The sequence below is a fragment of the Uloborus diversus genome, unplaced genomic scaffold (genome assembly GCF_026930045.1).
Source record: "Uloborus diversus isolate 005 unplaced genomic scaffold, Udiv.v.3.1 scaffold_12, whole genome shotgun sequence".
NCBI lineage: Eukaryota > Metazoa > Arthropoda > Arachnida > Araneae > Uloboridae > Uloborus > Uloborus diversus.
Window position 1 is genome coordinate 7,282,421 of NW_026557876.1, and position 17,077 is coordinate 7,299,497.

Consider the following 17,077-nt stretch of genomic DNA (forward strand, 5'->3'; position numbering starts at 1 on the left):
TTGCTGGTTGCCATGACAGCAAGCCATCTCGGACGGGACCGGCTTCGATTAGAAGAGCCTTGATATCTGATGGCCGTCAAAAGTAGGACGGCATTTCATTGGTTTCCGCCCATCAGCGCGCTCTTCTCCCTGGCGGGTGATTTCAGCCACGTGATTGATGTGCGGCGACCGTATGTGAATGATAGTCTGATTTCCTCGGCAGTTCGTCACGTCAAAAAACGGGATGGACGGGACGGACGGCCGATAAGTCAACAGCCCTAAAAGCAGACAGACGTACGTTTTCCGAAAAGGGAGAAGCATTCACATGTTGCGAACGCACGAAAAACACATGACAGTGCTCTCACCCAATAGTGAGACACTGCTCATCTTGTGTAGACCAATGAAATGCGACTCACGGATGTCAAATATCAAGCTTCTCGTCACGTTGACGGGTTCCGTTCAATACGGCTAGCTGTCATGGCAACGGCGACCAAAAACTGGTTTTAGGGAGAAAAAGTCGGCCTTACGGATAATGTCTGAATTACGCTTAACATTACACTTCTACAGCACAGTTTCGTTTTGATACTACACAGTACCAAATTTGCTATTATTATAACACGGTTTCCGATATTGCACGGTACGAAGCTTGAATTCAATACTTCATGGTTTTGATATAACACGAATGTTATCTTTTAAAAGAGATGGAATTTCATTTTTGTTTAATACATTCTGTTAATGGTTGATAACTGTGATAAGTTTTTACTTTGTTTTTATGAAGCTTGGCTTCGATATAACACAGTACACATCCCTTGATTTGCATTATTTCTTTTTTGTCACCGAAATTGATAGAATAAGCAAAAAAAAAAAAAAACATGGACCCAGAAAATACTTTTACATTTTCCCAACAGTTATTTTTCAATTCATTTTTTAAAATATCCGATTTTGAAAACAAATCGTGGTCTTGATGACGTCAAAAATGATGTACTTTTGGCACATCTGTCTGCCGCGTTTCCACGTTATGATACTCAAGAAGCGAATTAAATAGTGCGCTCTACGTTTACTATCAACCATATCGTTGCCAATAGAGGTGAATAAAGATGCGAATTAAATATTACGTTCTGAGAATGGCAACAGTGAATGGCATTTCATCATTTGTGATATCATCGGCAGAAGCGATAACAATGAAAGCGCACCGGTTGAAGTAATTTTTTAAAAATAGCAAACTTAATCACATTATTTAAAAAAGGGTCAGATCCTATGTTTTTAAGCATGGATGCTCTTTCAGAAAAAAATACTTTTTAAATTTTGGAAACGACCCCATTAGGGCTGGGAAAATATTAAAAACTCACGTTTTCCTGATATAGCTGGTGTGTCTGGCGAGAAGTGCTGATGAAAATCGGCAGATGGCGCCGTACCATCTTCGTCTGCATGTCCGTCCCCCGACGACGAATCGGCTTTGTCTCTGCAAGAGATGATGTTGCCATGGCGACGCTCCTCCTCGCCGTGCCGATGATGGTCGTGCTCGTCCTCGCTTGCATGGTGATGCTGATGATGGTCGTCGTCTTCCACTTGGTCGTCATGGGGGTTCTCGTCGTCCGTGTGCTCGTCAGAGTCGTCGGTGCCGTTGTGGTGGTGGCTCTTGTGCGAATGGTTCTGTTTGACCTTGTCTGAGGTGAAAGCTTTCGGCTTTGCGGGATAATTATGATCTGTGTGGCTCTCTCCTGAAAAGAGAACAGAGAGCAACGGGTGAGTTCAAAATAAGAGGAACAGTACAAAAAAAAAAAATAATAATAATAATAATAATTTGAACTTTGACATCTTGAATTCAAATTATGTTTTTCGCAATCACGAGTGTGTGTGTATGTAGGCGTGCGTGTTTGTGTGGGGGGGGGGGTATGCTTGTTTGTGTGTGGGGGGGGTATGCTTGTTTGTGTGTGGGGGGGGTATGCTTGTTTGTGTGTGGGGGGTATGTGTATGCGTGTGTAGGCATGTGTGTATGTGTTTGTTAGTGTGTATGTATGTGTGTGTGCGTATGTGTGAGTGTGCGTGAATGTGTGGATAGTTGTGTGTAGGTAGTTGTGTGTTTATGTGTGGCGGGTATGTTTATGTGTGGGTAGTTGTTTGTATGTGCAGGTGTGTTTGTGTATGTGTTTGTTCGTGTGCGTGTATATGTGTGTACGTAGTTGTGTGTTTGTGTGTATGTGTGGATAGTTGTGTGTAGGTAGTTGTGTGTATGTGTGGATAGTTGTGTGTAGGTAGTTGTGTGTTTGTGTGGGTAGTTGTGTGTTTGTGTGTGGCGGGTATGTTTATGTGTGGGTAGTTGTGTGTATGTGTAGGTGTGTTTGTTCGTGTGCGTGTATGTGTGTATTTGTGTGCGTATGTGTGTGTAGATATGTGTATGTATGCGTGTGCGTGTAGGCAAGTGACGCAACCTGAAGACGGTTTTCGCTAGAGGAGCAGCATCGTGAGGCAGCCGGTCGACGGTGGTGCTGCAGAGTGAGGCGGGGGGAAAATAAAATCAGCGTAACACCAAGGACAGTCAAGTAAGAACAATAAGCAATCGTGATTGCTCAAAAAAAAAAAAAAAAAAAAGGAACGTTTCCCGCTAAGGGTCAGTAACCTCACTAAAATTAATGATTCTGGGGAATTCATAAACATTCCCAATGAAAACGACTCACGTTTCTGGTATAAATCAGGAACTTTCAACGCAAAATGCAACATACACGGTGTTTCAAAAATAACTGATACATTTGAAAAATCAATAAAAAGTAAACGGGTAGCGATAGATATATACCGTTTGTTGCATTATGCTTTGGGACAACAGTAACTTTTAAGACAGGCAAACTTTCAAAATTAGTTACAGTGTTCCTCAACAGATGGCGCTGCAGGTATTTGAAAGGTATAAAAGAAAATGCAGACTGTAAGATCGCCAAAATGACGGGTAAATTTGAAAGATCAATAAAAACTAAACTGGCAACGACATAAATGCACCGTTTATTTTCGATATGCTTGGAAAGACCGGAAATTTTCAGATAGACACACCTGCAGCGAGACCCACGTGATAACAGGCCAGACAACTCCCCTCCCCCCCGCTTCGCTACGCCACCAGTCGTCGATCTATGAACTTGGCGCGAAACTTTGAAAGTAGTGCAGTTTACCAGTGTAACTAGTAGTGTTGCTTGCTCTGGTTGATATAGATGAAATAGGAAATATGTAACTTCGGATGCACATTTTTGAATACAATTCTGTTGGATTTATCTCTTCCTTTCCACGTACCGGAATGTAAAGGCAATTAATATATATATATATATATATATATGTATAGTATAAGTTTTAAGTGTCTGCTGAGTGAAAATGAGTCAGCGATTTCCGCTTCCGAACAACCTGCATGCGAAGAAAAAAGTTGGACTCCTCATGGAATAAATTTTAAAGTTCGGAGGTAAGTACTTTTCTCAGATAAACAAATTTACATTTTATGCTTTTGAGGTCATGCAGTTAAGGTTACTTAACTTTTCCTCTATTACACAAACAATTGTCCGTTCCTTTCTGATATCTTTGTCTGTAATTTGTAATTTCAGTATACTGCTTTAATATTTGAAACGGTTAACTTGCAACTTTTTATTTCTTTATTTTTTTCAACTTTGTTCACGCATTTATTCGAAATGGATTTTCCAAGCTGACAATATACATATGTCAAAATTTTCTTCAAATATACTTGTTGCTATCAGAAGCAACGTAACTTGGTGTTGATATTCAGTTAATATGTAAACATGTTTATTGAAACAAGCTTTTAACTGAACTAATCTTATATTTTCGGTTTCGATTAAATTCTTTCATACGCTAGCATGTGTTATTTTGATCAAAAAACATTCCTTGATGGGCTTCCGTAGTTCTGAGATAGAAGATTAGATTTGAACGCCGGAGGTCGTGGGTTCGATACTCAAACATTTCCCCCCAACTACGCCCCTGCAATGTTATTCAAACAAGCTGGTTCTGTGCGTAAATTAAAAGAAAAATATATGGTTTTTTTTTCACTGTTGTCTTTAAGTTTTATGATATTTATGCACACATTGTGGTTAAGTTAATGGTATTCATAATTTCTGGGCTTGCGAAAGATTAATTTTGAGCAGTGGATACACAACGTGTTTTTGCCAAATGCTCTATGCTTGTTTGTTTATGCTTAAAAAGGGCAAAATGTCTTGAACTACATATTTTTCTGAACTCCTTGGGTTTTCTGTTAATAAGCTTTCAGGAACTCTGAAACTGTAACATAAATTGAATTAAGGGGCTGTCTATAAAGTTTTTTGCAAACTTTTAAACAAATCCCCCCCCCTCCTCCTTGTTACATGTAACGCTGTTCAACATGAGCATATTGTTATAAACAACGCGTGATGTCACACTTCTTGTTATCCCCTCCCTTCCCCCTGTCACAAAACTGTCACATTTATTTCCTAAAAGAGCATACTCAGCAAAATGTTGATCTAAATTTAACATATATGAGGTTTTAAGTATTAAAGAAAGTTGCTAAAATGGTCATTCTATGAAAAGTTTTTTGAAAAAGGTTACTTTGTCATCAATTAATGCTTTTTAAAATAATTTTTCAAAAGCCTAAAATGATGAACTATTAAAGCCCCCCCCCCCCCCACACACAAGAATCATTAGCAGCAGAAAAAGCTAAAAATGGAAAAGTAGCCGAATTCCAAAAAAAAAAGGCTGTTTAGATATTGAATACATTTTTTGGATGTACAACATACGGTATTCATGATGTTGTATTATTCATTCTTTAATTAACGTTTTTCAAGTTGAATTCCTGTGTAATTTTTCGAGAGTGCCCACCGAAGGGGGGGGGGGGGTCGGAATCATAGTCTTATAGTAATGATAGCTTTTCAACGGCTATAGTTATAAATAACTGTACCCTTGAAATTTTAAGGGAGATGGAGATTTTTTTTTTTTTTTTGAGGGGGAGGGTTGAAGTTTTCATAATTGAAGGGGGTAGGGCACCGTCTACTTTGGGGGATGGCACCCAAGCATTCACATCTTTTGAAAAGCATAAATTTGCTCAGCTAAGTTAACATTAATAATCTGGTATTATGTACTTTAATTTGATGTTATGTCTTTGAAACATATTGCAGTCATGTTTCCCGTTTACTTAAGTAAAAATGTTTATTTATTTTTTAAAATTTCATTTAATTCTTATTCAAATACAATAGTAATATTATTTTTTGTTTTGATGTAATTGTAAAATGAAAGTTCATTTATTTATTTGAATACTTCTTAAGACTTAATGTTTCAATACAATATACGAGTAGTTAAAATGCGATAAGTTAAAAAACAATTTCTAATGAAAAATAAAACTGTGTTTATTTATCACTTTGTTTTAATATGATTGTAAAATAAAATCGTGTGTAGTTATTTGAATACTTTGTAAGACTTATAAATGTTTTTATGTAAAATACTATGAATTAAGCTCAGTGTATTTTTTAATGTATGATTATCGGTTCCTTTTTATGTTTTCAAATGAAAAAGTAGAACTTGTAATGCTACTAAAATAATAGAAGACAATAATAAATAAACCAAATAGTTTTATTTAACCAAAATATTAATCGAAGTGCTCCCTTCCCAATATCATTGTGGATCGACAAACGATGACGTCATTTGCTAGTTGGATGGCCTTCCTATCTCGAAGGCCTCGCCTGCAGCCTCTTCTAAGTACTTGCAGCGCCATCTGTTGAGGAACGTTGTAACTAATTTTGAAAGTTCATCTGTCTGAAAATCTACTGTTGTCCCAAGCAAAATGCAACAAACGGTATATTTCTATAGCTGTCCGTTTAGTTTTTATTGATTTTTTAAATGTATCACTCATTTTTGGAACACCCTGTGCAACATACCGACAGCCCGGTTATGATATCCATAGACTGCGGTTTCGTCTTTGTTATGGACTCACTAGTCTGAAATCTTTTCTAATAATAAAGCTGAAAGTCTCTCTGTCTGGATCTCTCTCTCTCTCTCTGTCTGTCTGGATATCTGCAGGATCTCTGTGACGTGCATAGCGCCTAGACCGTTTGGCAGATTTTCATGAAACATGGCACAAAATTAGTTCGTAGCATGAAAGTGTGCACCTCGAAGCGATTTTTTGAAAATTCGATTTTGTTGTTTTTGTAAACCAATTTTAAGAACATTTCCCGGCGCAAAATTATCATAACACGGACGAGTAAATTGCCAAGTTATCATAACGTGGAACCGTAACATGGGCGAGCCAATTGGCGAGAAATTCACCATACATTATTTTAAAATATACAGGCTAACCAAATGACCCTTTAATTTTCTACTACGGGCAAAGCCGTGCGGGTACCACTGGTAGAAAATAACCAAGCCGGGGGCAGATGCGAAGATGCGATCGCATTGAAGTTGAGAGTGGAAACAAACTGGTAGCTGAAGTGACGAGTTGAAGGTGTGCAAAATTTACTTCAGCTACCAGTTTGTTGGCACTCTCAGCTTCAATGAGATCGCATCTGCCTCCAGCTCGTTTATTTTCCATTCCGGACTGGTGAGCTCATAACAAGGACAAAACTGCGGTCTCTGGATGGCATGACTGTGCTGTTGATATATTACATGTAGTTCTGCCCTAGCCCTACACCTACTTAGCCAACCTGACTACATTTACTTAGACAGAAAAAAAATTATTGCTGAACAAAATGACATCAGACCACGCATATAGTGAAGATTAGCTTTAGTTAAACGTCTGGTCAACAATAAAGAAAACTGCAGCTATTTATAAATGTGGTCTCTAAGTATCGTAAAAAGGCTACGTGTTATCATCAGGGGACACCGCTTGCAGCTCCTCCTGGTAGAGAACCGCGGAGTTCGCATGTCTATCTCGAAAACGATATGAGAGAAGGGATAATGGGGTTGTTTCCTAAATTTTTAAAGTATTTTTTTCTGAAAGAACATGTTTAAAAACATAAAATCTGACCATTTTTTTAAATGATTTGACTGAGTTTAATATTTTTTTTAAAAAATTACTTAAATCGGTGCGCTTTTATTGTTTATGCTTCTGCCGATGACATCACAAATGATGGAATGCCATTCACTGTTGTCATTCACAGAGTAAAATATTTAATTCGCGTCTTTACTCACGTGTATTGGCAACGATAGGGTTGATAGCAAGAGCAGAGCGCAATGTTTAATTCGCTTCTTGATTATCATAACGTGGAAACACGGCAGAAAGAAGCGGCAAAGTGCATCATTTGTGACATCATCAAGACCACGCCTTGTTTTCAAAATCGGACATTTAAAAAAATTTATAAAAAAATAACGGATTGGGAAAATGAAAGTCTTTTCTGGGTCCATGTTATTTTTTTTTACTCACTCTATCAATTTCAGTGACTAAAAGTAGTACTTTTGACTGAAAGAAGGCCTTGTTTGAAAAATTAGACATTCAAAAAAATAATTAAAAAATAACTGTTGGGAAAATTACAGTATTTTCTCGCTCCTTTTTTTTTTGCTCATTCTATGAATTTTAGTGACTAAAAGTAATACTTTTGACTGAAGGAAACAACCCCATTGTGAACTAAAAACTTGTAGAGCATCATCGATTTGAACGAAAAGGCAATCTGTGAACATGAATGCATGAAAGGACATAAGAGCTTAGCTCCCTATGTAAGCTGTCTAATAATCTAGTTGCCTAATCGATGGCGCCACTTGACCCATATATAAAGGCCAATTGATTTTGTTGCGCTACCTATGGAGTGACTAGATAACTAGAGAGGTAGATCGCGTGCAACACTAATATCCTTAAAAAGCGAGACGAAGCAATCTCAAAATTTAAAAAAAATATCACAAGACACTTGTATTTTGGAAGACCAAACCTAGCTTCGTCGTCTGCAACAGTTTTTCACCCGAAAGACAATATTTTTCTTCTTTTGTTCAAGTTTTGCGACGTCACAATCCAGGAAACCACGGACAGACAAATAAATGCCTAAATCGCTATGTTAATTGGCATGCATGCCATGTCTATTTGTACTGAATCGATTCTGCTTTAGAACTATGCAACTGACTAGTTTTCAAAACCAGCAAGTCCACTTTACAGCTAGTTGGTTCTGGTTCTGTAAGCGATCTAAAAAAATACTAAATTACAGACACGCTAATTTGTGAAACTATGGGAAGAGACACTTCAATGAATTTCACATACTTCTCTGAACATGAGTGGTGGTGACTTCTTTATGCTTTGGCTGTGGGAGGACATAATCGTTTCCAGCAGATCGTGTCCTTCGTTTGGAGGTACTAGTACCTTGCTGTGGCACTTCTGGATAACCAGCAGACGGTTTTGACTCATGAAGAACAAAGTAGTTGTGTTCATGCGGTTTATGAAACCGTTCTTCTATACCTAAAATCAAAACTCTGATAAGCAACATCGACATCTACCAAAAGAACAAATTATGAACAAAAAATTAAATAAATACAAAAATCAAATCGAGAAGTTAACAAACATTAATAATAAGGGGGAAATCACAAAATAAAGTACAGAAGAAAGTACAAAAACGCTCGTCAAACTTTGAAAACAACAAAATGAAACATAAATTATAACAACAAAATGTGCCTAATGCAGAGATTTTTCAATGAATCATCTGAAATTACATTGAATAAATCTTCTTCAATTTCTACTGTGTCAACCAATACTACACACGTTTAATTGATGTTTTGACACACATCTCTTATGTTCTTTTAATGAAATCACAGAGCTCATTAGTTTGCCCAGTATACGAGAGACCACACTAACAAATTATTTTGCAAATTACAAAATCAGGGTTCATACCCTTTAGGCAGAAAAGAATTCAAGCACTTTTCAAGTACTTTTCAAGGTAAAAAATTTTGTTTTCAAGGCAATATCATAAATTTGTACTAAAAATATTGTATGCAGATTTCATTTACTACAAACACATAGAAATAAGGGAATAATACAAAAAGTATAGGAAAACAAAATTGCTTTTTCTACAACAAGAGACGCTTTGATGAAAGATCTACTGCGTTGAAAGTTATTCTGAAAATGTTTGAAAAGTTCGATCATAAAGAGAAGCAGATACCAAAAGGTTCAATTTTGAGGTTTTTCAAAGGTTGCAGCAGTCAGAGGTTTGTATATTTTCTAGAATCAGCAAATTAATTCTTTAAAAAAAAAAACCTTTCATAAGTGCTTTTAACTTTTATGGGAAGAAACTAAAATACCCAAGTTCAATGGCACTGCCAGAGAGGAGTTTTTGAAGTCACTCCCCCCCCCCCCCCCCCGGGTTTCAACATTTATTTCCAATAGTTATACAGTGGTTTATTACAATATGAGGGCGGTTAGGACAAACACTACTCAGAAGGTTATTTCAGTTTGCACTATTAAGTTCTAAAAATATTAGGTTTGCAAATCATTTATAAGTATGCAAATCAATTATTCGTATGTAGTATGTATTAGTTGTTCAGCCAATAAGGCATTTCAACTGTCTTCGAAAAATTTAAAAATTAGGAAGTAAGAAAAGTTTATGAAAGGTCCACAGTCCAGTCTCTACACCTCAAAATATACAAAAGCAGCTTAAGCAGTGATAAATACTCTGAATGCAAACTTGAGCCTATTCAGCTTTCATTGATTAACTTGCAATAGACAATAAATGTGCAAGTTCAGATTTATAGAGCCATATTTCGAAATTGAAAAGATTCACAAGAAGTTGACATATATTATGACAAAAGTAGTTTTATTTTGGGAAAAAATGGGTTATTGTTGAAATTAGAATTTAAATTTAGAAAGGCAATAAGATTCAGGTGTGATTGTGAAAGGTGAGTTCATAAAAAATTACCTGAAAGTTTCAAAGAGCAAAATGGGGCGAGGGGGGGGGGGATAATTTTTAAAACTAAGACCCCTATTACTTGAATATACATACTTACAACAATAACTTTTGCTATGCATACAATTCATAAAATAGTTTATTAAGTCAAAATAGTCTGCATAGAAATACCATGCCCAGTGCCTGTTGATAACCAGCAACAGGCACTGGGCCTAGCTAGGCTGGTCCTGGTCAATTTATTAGATCCAAATGAAGATCAATGACCCTCCTTAAGCTATCTACCCCTTTGCTGATTAAAGCCTCTTTCAGTAAGCTGCTCCAAGTACCCACAACCTTAATAAAGTAGTAATTTTTAACATTTGAGGAAAAGGGGAAAATTGGAGATATAGGGAGGTAAAAGCATAAAAACGAACACTACTGGATTTCAAGTGAATAATCATAACACAACCACCCCTGTTATACACCTTATTTATTTTAGCAGACATAAAAAAAAATGATGTACTTATAAATAAAATTCAACTCAATAAAATTATATAAATCAACTTTATATTTAAAATACAAACTTTAAGTTAATTTGTTAGGTGCTCAACTACTGAAAATTGATTTTTTTTCAAAAAATCTGTTATGACCAAAAATTAGGTAAAGATAATCAAATTCGAAATTGCAAAAATAAATAAGCAAATAATTAAACAAGACCAAGGTAATAAATTCTTTAACTCTTTAGTTATTAAAATAAAAAATAAAATAAGCTAATCTGATGTAGCAGTGTCAAAATAACTACTAATTGCCAAAAATATAAAAATATTTACAAAATGCAAAAGGATTGAAATCTCAAACAAGGGAAGCAAATTTTCGCAAATTAAGTTGAATGTTGTCATGTTTCCCATAAAAAAAACTTATATTTTACTAAAATTAAACATAAAATATGCTAATCTAAGGTAGCAAATATGAAAATAACATCCGATTAGTGAATATATTTAAATATTTGCAAGATGCTAAAAGATTAAAATTTCAAACACGAGAAGCAATTTTTCGCGAAGTCTGAGTTCGTTCGACGTGGCATGTTTCCCATGAAATAAATTTATTTGTTTTTTATTAAAATTAAACAAAAATATACTAATCTAAGGTAGCATATGCGAAAATAACATCTGATTAGCCAAAATATTTAAATATTTGCAGGATGCTGAAAGATTGAAATTTCAAACACAAGAGTAATTTTCCGCGAAACCCGAGTAAGTTCAATGTTGTCATGGTTTCCAAATTAATTTCTTTGTTAATTAATGAAATTAAATAAAAAATAAACTAATCTAAGGTACCATATGTCAAAATATCTTTCGGTTGTAAAAAACATCAAAATATTTACAAGATGCAAAAGGATTGAAATCCCAAACACGGAAGCAATTTTTCGCGATGTTGCATACTGAGCACATGTTCAGAAAATTGTATTGGTGAAATACTTTTTTAAAACTTTTGAGCACAATTCGTTGATTTTTGAGAGAATTTAAGCACTAAGAAACTTTTTCAAGGTTTTAAAACTTTTTCAAGGTTTTCAAGCACTTGAAAATGAACTTTTTTTCTTCAAGCACTTTTCAAGGTTTTTCAAGGGCGTACGAACCCTGAAAATAGTTTAGGTAATGAATTGTCTCCAAAAGAGAAGAGAACGTACGTTCTCTAACAGGAAAAAATCTCTCACACATCGCAGGGAATCCATCGCGCAGATTAACTTAATCTGGATAACGGGGACGCAAGGGCAAATAATTTTTTAGCCACAAAATGTCTCAATATGCTCGATTGCTACCTTACTCATTTGATTTTTATTTTTGTCTTTTTTTTTTTTTTTTTTTTTTTTTCATTTTTCACTAACGTGTGGTTTTCTGGTTAGAGTTCCTCTTTTAGTACTCTATAGTAATACTGCCGTTATTTTTAATTGGCTAAAAATAGCTTTCACTATAATGCAGTTATGTTACAACGTGGGTGAAAAACCCACGTTCCTCAACACCTGTGTTACATACAACGAATTTCCATCGGTTCTGACAGATCATTTCCCGTATTCTTGAAATCCGACTCACCTTTTGTCCCAGAGTCGTACTTCCTCCCAGTCCTGGTCGATATGTCGTAATCTGTCCGGCTGTCCTTGTGCCCGGATTCCGGCAGAACGGAGCCCCGGCTCGTCACGATGAGCAGGCAGATGATGGAGCTGGAGAAACACATGGTGGGGCAGAGCCGCATTATTTACACAACAAATAGCTCCTGCTTTGGCTCCTCTTGAATTCCGCCTGAAAATAAAAAAAAATATTCGAATCAGTTTAATCCGACATACAAGTGATTTTTTTTACCTTAGTTTTTTAACTTTTGTATTATGTATTTCACAGTCGCGTCACTACGGGGGGAGGGTCCGTCCCGGTTGTCACCCGTCAGGGGGGTGACACCCTAAGTGTAATTGCAAGTTTTCGAGAAATATGCACCTAAAATGCATTTTTAAGACTACAAATTTGAAAATTTTGCAGGGGTAAACCTCCGGACTCCCCATTTTTTTATTTGTTTTTTGCACATTAGCCCACTTAAAATTTTGTTACAACACAAATGTAGTTGTTTCTGAAAATTGCTTGAATATCATGTTTTTATGTTTCCATATTTTTTTTTCTTTTTTTTTTGCGCTATAGATGGGGGGGGGGGAGGGGGACACCACTAATTAACGCCCCGGGTGTCACCAATGCTAGGTATGCCACTGTCTTTCATGACTGTAACCTTTTGAAGTTATGAATGGCAAAAGTCTAAAGAGTCAAATCTTAAAATGAAGTTGCTTGCGATAAAAGCTGGGGCGCGCACAGAAATTTTGGGGCCCGTCACAAATGACTTTTACGGGCCCCTCCATATCATTTACCCTTGCGTCCCTGCGCGATGACACGTTTTTGATATAGGTGGAAAAAACGTAGAAACCGTCCTGGCAAAAATAAATTTTTGCCACTTTTTGCCAAAGCTGTAACAGGGTGGCGACAGGAACTGTGAAAAAAAGTTCCCTGACTTTTCCCTGATTTCCGTGATTAAGTTCACCAAATTTCCCTGATTTACGTTACCAATGATAATGGTTTTCTTTCTTTGCTCTACTTGAAATTCATTGTATGTTTGTATTAAATGCAGTATTTGAAACATTTTAAGTTGTGTAAAGTTGTTGAACTAAAGATATATTTTAAAAATATGCTACTTTTTTAATAAAATGGTTAAAAAAAAGACAATTTTTTTTGGAAGGAAAGAAAAACCTACAACACAGTACATTAAATTTTTGTACATGGAAAGATTATAGAAAATTTAAAAAAAAAAAAAAAATACTTCCAGAAACCACTTAGCATAAGAATTTTAAGAAACTATTGAAATTACTCTTAAAAACATATGTGTATTTATGATAGAACTAAAAAGTAATTGAAATTATTTTGAACTAAGTTTTCAAACAGTATAATAATTGTTGCAAGAATAACAAGTAATAGTGAAAGAATAGAAGTAATGTAGTTGTTCTTATATAACTAATTGACATATTTATGCAAAACAGATGAAACCGTTTGACATCCATTCGTAGGGAGCTTTTCTCTAATCAAGAACATAGGTTTTAATGAATGAATACAGCATTTTAACAATAAAAAAATAAAGATATTTACTTAAGTTCACAAGTTAACTCTATTTAAAATGATTTCAGTATGTAATGAAAAAAAAATCTTAGATTGCTTTTGTAACAAACAACTTTGAATGCAAGGGAAAAAAAGCAATTAGTTAATATCAAAATATACAAAAGAATACAACTTGGTTATAAAATTTAAAAAATACTTAAGTCTGAAGAAAAGAAAACCTTTATAATCTGCGGTGACAACAAATAGTATAACGGCAAAAAAAAGTTTTTTTTATTGAAAGTTCAATTTTAGCAATTAAATTAAAAACCCAAAGAAGTAATAACTTTTAAGCTTTTATAGTATTAATTAAAAAAACCAAAGATTTCTTCTTGAAATCGCGATTACAGTACGCTAATTACTTCGAGACAATGGAATAAAGGCAAAGGAGCTAAGACATTAATGAAGGCTTCCTCTTTGCCTGTATGGTTGATTATTTTACGTAGCATTGAAAGCATAAAAGGAAATTTCAAGCTAGGTAAAATAAACAACCTAAAAGACACAGAAGCAATCTTAGGAAATTCATCCTGTGGTTAATAAGTAAGATTCAATACTTTGACATTGAGGGAAAAAAGATGCACAAATATGCGGCAGTGTATAATCGCACCTCATTAATTTTATTTATTTATTTATTTATTTTATTTTATTTTATTTATTTATTTTTTTTTTTTTGAACAGATAATTGGCGGAAAATGCGTAGGGAAATAGAGTACTTAATTTGGAAAACAAAAAAAAAAAAAAAAAAAATTGTTTTTCTTCATAAAATCAATTTTCCCTGATTTTTTGTAATTTTTTCAAAATTCCCTGATATTTCCCTGACTTTTCCCTGATCTCCCTGATCTGTCGCCACCCTGTATTTATTATCGGAGGAATGTAATTATTTTTACTTTTTTTGTCGTAAGTTACTGCCCTAAGCCAGGGCTAAGGCAGAAATACTTAAAATACACCACCAGCTCAGTTATTCCATCCGAGGACTGCAGTTTCGTGCTTTTTAGCACTCATCAGCCCGGAATAGGAATCACATGAGCTGGAGGCGAGAAACCTCTTAAGGGAGCCAAGAGAGCCAAACTGGTAGCTAATTTAAATTAGTCGTTAAAACTAGTCGTTTAGGGGTCGTTAGGGTTAAAATCGTCAAAAACAATAGGGGTAAAATCTGAAATTTCACGGGTTTTTTTTCGATTTTTAACTAGGTTGCGTTCGGCGCTCGAGGTCACAAACTTGAATTATTTAATGGGCTAATATCATAAACCACTCAGCAAGAAATCGGAACTACCGTATTTCACGCAAGGTACCCCCCTTTTCATTCGACAAGGTTACTGGACTATCCGGCCTTCATTGAAATTATTTAACGCCCCCCGACATGTCAACAACACACAGACATTGAAACGACAGCTAATACCTCATAAACTATAAAAAAATTCAGGGTTCGTGATTTTTTTTTTACATTTAAATCAGATTTTTTTTTTTTTTTGGAATTTTCCAAAATTTTACTTTACAGTTATAAACATACTAGTGATACCCGCACGGCTTTGCCCGTAATAGAAAAATCAAAAGGTCTTTTGGTTCGCCTGTATATTTACAAATAATGTATGGTGAATTTTCTCGCCAGTTGGCTTGTACCCATCTTACGGTTCCACGTTATGATAATTTCGTATCTCGCCAATTGGCTTGTGCCCATGTTACGGTTCCACGTTACGAAAATTTCGTAATTTACTCGTCCATCTTATGATATTTTTTTTCTTAAAATTGGAATAGAAAAGAACCACATCGAATTTTCGAAACATCGCTTCGAGGTGCACACCCCCATGCTACATACTAACTTTGTGCCAAATTTCCTTAAAAATCGGCAGAACGGTTTAGGCGCTATGCGCGTCACAGACATCCTACAGGAAATCCAGACATCCTCCGGACAGAGAGACTTTCAGCTTTATTATTAGTAAAGATTTCATACAATAGACAAAGCGAATCATCTTACTCTTAAAATTAAGATTAGTTTTCTTAATAGATTAGTTCTCTCCTCAGAAATATGGATAGATCCTTCAAATTGTTTATCTTGTTTGGCGGGAAGCTTTTCTAATTGAGGTGGTTGCTTGGTGAGCAAAAAGCTTCCCTCCAAACAAGATAAACAATTTGAAGGATCTATCCATATTTGTGAGGAGTTGAAGGTGGGAGGAGGTTCTAACGGAAGTAGGTGTGATGAAAGAGGAGAACAGGGAGGATGATAGTTTGGCAGATACTTGGCGGGCAAACTAGATATCATGACTTTTTAAGGCTGAGGGTTTTTTTTTTTTTTTTTTTTTTTTTTTTTTGGTTTAGGATGAAGGCTTTCTTTTTTGTGCGGAAAAGTTAAAGGTTTTCTTGGCGGGGAAATTTTTTGTTTTTGCTGAGATTTATAAAGATGTTATAATGCTTGGATAAGATGTGATTTTGTTTTATGCTTTGCTTAAAGATAAGGTTTCCATCATGATGTAAATTTTTAGTGTAAAAAATATGTTGAACAATTACTTTTCTTAATTATATTACTCATGGTGTATAAGAAATAGTGCAAATTTTTATCTTTTTCTGAATTGTAATTTAGGAGTAAAAGCAATTTTGCAAGGGTGAAAAATCTGTTTTACACACAGAAAGAGGGATCTATGTAGTTTTGCCTGATGAATTTAAGATAGTACAATACAGTGTAGTTAATAGTGTAGTTAAATTTAGAACAATACATTCTAAAAACGCAAAATTAATTTATAAAAATAAAATCAACTGATTTTATTTTTAATAGTGGCATCCGCACGGCTTTGCCCTTAGTACAAAATTAAAAGGTCATTGGTTCGCCTGTATATTAACAAATAATGGAGGATGAATTTCTCGCCAATAGGCTATGTTAAATGGCTCGTCCATGGTTTCACGATATGATGATTTCGTAATTTACTATTCCACGTTGTGATCATTTGCTCGGAAAAAGTTTTTTTAAAATTAGAATATAAAAAGAACAAAATCGAATTTTCGAAAAATCGCTTCAAGGTGCACACCCCCATGCTACAAACTAACTTTGTGCCAAATTTCATGAAAATCGGCCGAACGGTCTAGGCGCTATGCGCGTCACAGAGATCCTACAGACATCCTCCGGACAGAGAGACATTCAGCTTTATTATTAGTAAAGAAAAAACTTGATTTAAATCAATGATTTTTTAAAAAATCACTTGATCTAAATCATGATTTTAATCATGATTTAAATCAAGCTGATTTTAATCAACGAACCCAGAAAAAAAAATTCAATTAAAAAAAATAATTTAAAACCGTGACATTTTAATTCCGAACAAGACGAGTTTGCCTTGGATGAAATTTGGATGTCTCACAAACATCATCACTAATTACTCACAGAATACAGAAAGAAAACGGCTTTGATCTGTAAGTTCAATGTCGCGAGATTTTCCGCATTGTCTATACCGACCACGCCCAAAAAAAGTCACTCCCACAAATTCAGCTTCATTATTCTCTAAACTCATCCTTGCAAAATAAAATGATTTCAGCACTTTTTGTCGGTCTGTGTCTTTTGTCTAGCCGTTTCAACCTTGGATGTCGCCCCGGAGAAACCCGTAGTCACGTACGATGCTTTACATCAAA

At 35.2% G+C, this 17,077-nt stretch overlaps 1 protein-coding gene across 1 annotated transcript in view; it reads right to left on the reverse strand.

The window, feature by feature from the left end:
* Window positions 1-12,032, reverse strand: part of LOC129232451 (zinc transporter foi-like) — a 49,646-nt gene extending 37,614 nt beyond the window's left edge. The window contains exons 1-3 of the mRNA XM_054866596.1: window positions 11,873-12,032; window positions 8,171-8,365; window positions 1,395-1,700 (exon numbers count right to left, since the gene is read on the reverse strand). Coding sequence (XP_054722571.1) covers window positions 1,395-1,700; window positions 8,171-8,365; window positions 11,873-12,032 — 661 coding nt within the window. The remainder of the gene's footprint in view (window positions 1-1,394; window positions 1,701-8,170; window positions 8,366-11,872) is intronic.
* Window positions 12,033-17,077: the final 5,045 nt, after the last annotated feature.